This window comes from Octopus bimaculoides, chromosome 17 (genome assembly GCF_001194135.2).
Source record: "Octopus bimaculoides isolate UCB-OBI-ISO-001 chromosome 17, ASM119413v2, whole genome shotgun sequence".
In the NCBI taxonomy this organism is placed as follows: domain Eukaryota; kingdom Metazoa; phylum Mollusca; class Cephalopoda; order Octopoda; family Octopodidae; genus Octopus; species Octopus bimaculoides.
The window spans coordinates 46,376,076-46,382,964 of record NC_068997.1 but is presented as its reverse complement, the minus strand read 5'-3'; the positions used below and the strand labels follow the sequence as shown (position 1 = coordinate 46,382,964).

At 39.8% G+C, this 6,889-nt stretch overlaps 1 protein-coding gene across 2 annotated transcripts in view; it reads left to right on the top strand.

The window, feature by feature from the left end:
- LOC106882102 (bone morphogenetic protein receptor type-2) overlaps positions 1-6,889 on the top strand; it is an 86,050-nt gene that overhangs the window by 51,563 nt on the left and 27,598 nt on the right. For both annotated transcript variants that reach the window (XM_052973934.1, XM_052973935.1), the window contains one exon: positions 4,957-5,154. In XM_052973934.1, the coding sequence (XP_052829894.1) occupies positions 4,957-5,154 (198 nt within the window). The remainder of the gene's footprint in view (positions 1-4,956; positions 5,155-6,889) is intronic.

Below are 6,889 nucleotides of genomic sequence, written 5' to 3'. Positions count from 1 at the left end.
GGGGGGGGGGGTATAGGATGTTTCCTCATTGCATTCAGTCATCATTGTCCTCATAATCATCAACATTATCACTAACATCATTAATATCATCATCTGATTGTTATCAACACCACTTAAGCTACAACCCACCTCCTACTACCACCATCCTTACTATTTGTTAACGACCCTGACGACGACGATGATGATGATGATGATGTTCATCATAACCACCACCTCCACTGCTATTACCACTACCATTGCCATTTAGTACAGTTGTCAACATCTGGCCCACATGCACCACCTCTATCATTTTGCCATCGTCATCGTCATCATCATCGTCATCGTCATCACTATTATTGCCCCTATCATTGTCATTAGCATCTTTATCGACATCCAGAATCTTGTCCTCCTTCTCCACTTACATCTCTACCCAATTTACCATCATCATCACCACCACCACCATCACCATAGTCATCACCACCATGACCACTACCATCACCACCACCACCATCATCATCATTAGTATTATTGGTATTATCACCATTGACAACCTCCAGCTCTCCTCTTCCACCACCACCACCCCTGCCATTTAAACCCCCACCCACGGTCCTAACCATCCCCACATTGCTTCTCTCACAATAGATGTGTATATATATATGTGTGTACTGGATGTCTGTTAACATGGTGTTCATTCTGTGGAGACAGTCCTCATCTCAAGTTTGTCTGGTCACATATCTCAATGACATTTACTATTTGTACTTGTTTGGGTGGCAGAAAGGTTACTATCTCACCCACCCACTCACACACCCCCTCCCCCCTCTCTCTGTTAAATTTAGAGGATATGTTGCCCCATATATCTATACAGAATGCAGTGCTCCAGCATTGCCTTCATCCATCATTGCTAAAACAAACTAAAGAACATATGTGTGCATGTGAAACTGAGTGTGTATGTGTTATATGTATGTATATATATATATATATATATATATATATTAGTGTACATTTATACACATAGGCGTAGGAGTGGCTGTGTGGTAAGTAGCTTGCTTACCAACCACATAGCTCCAGGTTCAGTCCCACTGCGTGGCACCTTGGGCAAGTGTCTTCTACTATAGCCTCGGGCCGACCAAAGCCTTGTTAGTGGTTTGGTAGACGGAAACTGAAAGAAGCCCGTCATATATGTATGTGTATGTATATGTTTGTGTGTCTGTGTTTGTCCCCCCAACATCGCTTGACAACCGATGCTGGTGTTTTTATGTCCCCGTAACTTAGCGGTTCAGCTAAAGAGACTGATAGAATAAGTACTAGGCTTACAAAGAATAAGTCCTGGGGTCGATTAGCTCGACTAAAAGGCGGTGCTCCAGCATGGCCTCAGTCAAATGACTAAAACAAGTAAAAGAGTAAAAGAGTATAAAGGCAAGCACTTCATGTGTGTATATATATATATATATATGTGTGTGTGTGTGTGTAATGTTTTCTTGTCTAATTTCATCTTGTAATGTGTGGTGCAGTCCCAATTGCTCCATGTTGTAAGTCCCATAGCCAGTCAATGGAAGAGTGTTGTGCAGTTATGGGGCCAGTATAACAGTTGGTCATAAAGTTTTATAACTTTCATATTTACAATTGAGTTAATAAACCACACCAGTCATCAAAATTTAGCTCACAGTTTTACATGCTTATGGTTTCTTATTAACAAAAAAGTGTTTTTGATTTTAGTGGTTTTTTAAATATATTATTAGTATTATTCTGTGGTTTAGTATAATGCATTATGTGTTCCCATTTTACAAGATTTTTGAGTATGTGTTCATCTTTTCCGTTGTTGGTATGCTTTAATCCACATAATACACTTTATGTGATCTGTGTATTTTCAACAGGTGTGGCACCATCTGAAGTATTTATTCCATTATATTGCATTGTGTGTCTATATTGTCCTTTAGCTTGCATTATTAGTTTGTTAGAATAACCATTGTTGAATAGTGTTTCTTTTATTCCATAGATTTCTTTTATCTAATGCTTTGTTTCTTAAGAAGAATCTCAATGTCCTTCTAAACAAGGATTCTACCACTGACATTTTGTGGGCAGACTTTTGCTGTCTTTATGTATGTATGTATGTATGTATAGATAGATAGATCAGTTACAGGATTCATTAGAATCTAGGCATATCAACAAGTAGGACACCAGGAATGGCTGGGTATTGAGTTCACAGTGAGGTAAAACAACTCTTAGTTGTGGTACACTGTAACTGGCATTCCCTTGGTTACAATGAGGAAGATTCCAGTTGATCCGATCAGTTGAACAGCCTGCTCATGAAATTAACGTGCACGTGGTTGAGCACTCCACAGACACGTGTACCCTTAACATAGTCCCCAGGGAGATTCAGCATGACACAAAGTGTGACAAGGCTGGCCCCCAGATGTTTATGCCTAGAAATGGAATCAATATGTTACTAGGGGATTTTTTTGTACTGTCATGGATCTGTTTTTATTATCTATTTTGGTTTTCTGTCATTGGCTGTGGCCATGCTGGGGCACCACTTTGAAGGGTTTTAGTCAAAGAAATTGACCCTAGGACATATTTCTTTCTTTTTTCTTCCTTAATTTTTGCCATGATCATCAGAACTGTCATTGTTATTATCATCATCACTATCATCGTCATCGCTATCACCATCATTGTCATCACCATCATCGTCATCATCATCATCATCATCACCATCATTGTCATCGCTATCACCATCATTGTCATCACCATCATCGTCATCACCATCATCATCATCACCATCATCATTGTCATCACCATCACAATCATCATCACTATCACCATCATCATCGTCGTCACTACCATCATCATCACTATCACCATCGTCACCTTCATCGTTATCACCACCACCACCACCACCATCATCATCATCACTTCCTGCACTTACGACACTTCATCAACCCAGAGGAGGTAGAAGCTTTAGTGAAGGAATTCTTCATCTTGAATGACAAGAAATGACAACGGCATGCAATCAAAGAACCGGCAAAAAGGTTGCTCCAGACTGGGCAACACAATGGCCTTTACTTTGAATGCTAGGCTGCTTTTGTTGTAACTTGATGAATAAAGCAAATAAGCTACCAAAATATTACAAAACTTTTGACTCAACACAATAAACATAACTCAAAACATCTTAAAACTGAGATACAACAACTTAGTCTCATTCAATAGCCTCAGAATGCAAAACATTTTACAGATTCTTTTCATATTTTTTGTAGAAAAACATTCACTCATTCACTACATCACTGCTTACAACCAATATCAGAGAACCAACACTTCTACATTCTCCACTAACAACAGACATTTATTAGTTTTGATGTCAACCACACATAAATCAGATAACTGAGATTGCATCACAAAAGCAGCTTTCTTTCAGGAGTGCCAGAAAGCATTTCCCAGTTGAACAACCAATGACAGCTAGTTTATTTTATTCTTTATACTGTACACACCTGTGTACAGTTCACATATTTGGGGCACAGCTGCTGGTAGATCCAGTAACATTCTGTACCACCATAAAACTAGAGATTATTTTATTTACTGGCATTAGGAAGGGCATCCAGTCATAGAAACCATGCCAGTGCTGATGCTAAAGCTTGGTGCATCTGTGAGGTTTTGCTATCCTGGTGTTTGGTGTAATCTTGCAGATTGCAAGATTCTGTCAGACCATCTACCTGAAAGCTAGCTTGGAAAGTAGATGTTAAATGACAATGATGACAACAATGATGATGACGATGGTGGAGGTGATGATTACGATGATAATGATGATAGACAAAACTTCACTCATCAATACCCTTTAACTCTTTATCCTACCACCCCCACCGTGTCCGTCTTCTGTTTAAAACAACCACGAGTACATTAGTCTCTGTACTTATGTGCTTGTTAGTGTACACGACATCTCCACCAACCCCATTCTCTTGTTTACTGCTTTCTGCTGGAAAACGAAATCCAGAGGAATGGCATTCAGGGGAGAAAAAAAGGACTGGATGGTGGTGGGTAGTGGTAAAAGGAGTAAAGAGAGGTGAATAAGGTCGGAGTACCTGATTGGAGATTTCACAAGACCATTCAACTCCAGTGAGCAGAGGCCACTATAATATCTATAGAAAAATAACAGAGAGAAGACAGCATGTTTTGTAGGCCGGAGATTAGTCAATAGATCGTTGTTGGTGAACAATTTCATGCTAGTAATGCCTGACAATGTCAACTGGAACCCTCGTCATCACAACTGAGGAAGTGCCACGAATATATGTGTAAGAGTTTGTGTATGTGCATTCATGTGTGTGTGTGTGTGAATTTGTTTGTTATTGCATTTGTAAATATAACTTTAAAATGTGTTTATACATAAATGTGTGTGTGTGTTTGTGTATATGTAGTTATATATATATATATATATATATATATATATATATATATATATATATATATATATTTATATACTGGACTACCCGTGACCTGTTGGGTCACCAACAGTCTAGGTACACAAAAAAATCACGTATCATGGGAACCTGTGGTCCAATTTACACGAAACTTGTTTTATCCTATTTGTATTCACATTTCAATGCTACTTTACTTTCAGAGTATTTTCCCATTATGCACCGGTTTGGCTGTATTAAATTACAGACAAGCATGCAAGCAAAATTATCTAAGTGTTCACAGTAAAGGATAATAATTCCAGGTTTGACTGCTTAAATTTGTGGAAACAAACCTCAAAAAGACGCATATCTTGAGAATCCATGGGCCAATTTATGCGAAACTTGTTTTATTCCATTCGTATTCATATTTCATTGCTACCTTACTGAGTATTTTCCCATTATGCGCCAGTTTGGCTGTATTAAATTACAAACAAGCACGAACACAGGCAAGTACAGATTTTAAGTAGTATGTAGATATATGTCCTTGTGTATGTGTGTATATATATATATATTCACTTCTTTTCTTTATTTGCAGCGAGTGCAGAAGAAGATGACAACCATGCTTACTGCGCATACTACAACGATGGTCAATCTAGCAACGAAGAAAAGACCAATCATGACACCATAATGCCTGACAATGTCACCATCCGGTGTTCTAAGCCCAATGACTATTGCTTCTCATTCTGGTTTATTTCTTCTGACAATAGCGGTAACATATCTCTCATCAGACAAGGTAGGTGCCTCTCAGTCAATTTAGTGACACACCATCTTTCAGGTGTCTTGCTGTCTCTTGGGTGTCTCACCATCCCTGAGGTGTATTGCCGTCCCTCAGATGTCCCTCGATTGTCACACCATTCCTCAGTTGTCTTACCAACCCTCTGGTGTCTCACCATCCTTTGGGTGTCTCACCAACCCTTAGGTATCCCACCGACCCTCAAGTGTGTCACCATCCTTTTGCTGACCCACTGCTCCTCAGGAATTTCACCATCCTTTGGATGTCTCCCTGTCCCTCGGGTTTCTTACCAACCCTCAGGTGTTTCACCATCCCTCAAGTGTCCTGCTGTTCCTCAGGTGTTTCACCATCCCTCAAGTGTCCTGCTGTTCCTCAGGTGTTTCACTGTCCCTCAAGTATCTCATCAACTCTCAGATGTCTTACCATCCCTCAGGTGTCTTACTGTCTTTCAGGTGTCTCACTGTCCCTCTAGTGTCTCATAAAGACTTCCTAGACCACATCCTAAGCAAATGACCATCCAACAGTTTGGCAACAACATACTCCAATGTCTGACCCACAGATAAAGCTGTCTCCTCTCTCTTTTTCTCTCTTCTATTATAGTGGCCTCCACTCCTCAGGGCTGGCAGGCCATGCACCATCTCCACTCAAGCACTTTGACTCATTCATCTCTCCTCCTCCTATCACACATATCCATCCATATTGTGTATACCCCATCTCTGGTCTCACTCTGATCACTTCAACCAACATTTCCTCTCCAGAAGTTGTCAGCTCTCTGCAATTTTCTCCCTACCCATATTTTTTTCTACAATTTTTTTTTTTTTCTGTTTTTCTTCCCCTGCAACCATTAACTTACGATTGTCCCAGAAGTTCAATCACATTAATGTCATTGATCTCAGACCCCTCCAATACAAAAAAAAGTCACTTAGATACCTTCCACTCACTCTTGTTGCCACCAAGTCATCTGAACCCAACCAATATTTCTGGGAATTTTTTGTACCTCAATGCTCCTGCCAGTATTTTTCTCCCTAAATTCCCAAGACTGAACACCAACTCTCTCAAGAGCCAACAGGGGAGGGGATTTTAGTGGTCACTCAAATTGCTAGAAATAACTGTGAAATCTCCTTTAAATAACAAGTTATCATCTTGGACAAAAAAAAAAAAAAGATAAAGCACTAGGGATAATATGTAGTTAACAACCCTTAGCAAGACAGGCCGGTGCTGCTTGGTTGTCTTTATGTCTTTAATCAAGGGTCTGCTTGACCACAGCATATCTGGGGTTAAATACTAGCCAGATAAAATTTCTGCTTCAAATCCATTCTAAAACCCTGCCATCTCTCTCTCTCTCTTTCTCCCTCCCCCCCAGTTTCTTATCTCCATATCCATCTACCTTTTAATGCATTCATGCCATCATCTGAATAATTCATCAGTTAATTAATTCATTCCTTCCTCCCTCCATCCATACCCTCCACTCACCAGTCAATCTCACCCAGCAAAGAAGCCTCTACATGTTAGGTTCACCTACTAGAAACAGCAGCAGCCACTTCTCTCTCTTTCTCTCTCTCTCTCTCTCTCTCTCTCCAACGGTACTCTGCTCTCTTAACAAAGGACACATTACATCAATAGTCTTTAACCGGGTCCATATGTCCCTTGTGGGGTCCATATAAGATTTTGTTATTAAAATTTATCCCCAATTAATTGGTTATATTTCTACAATATAGGCGCAGGAGTGGCTGTG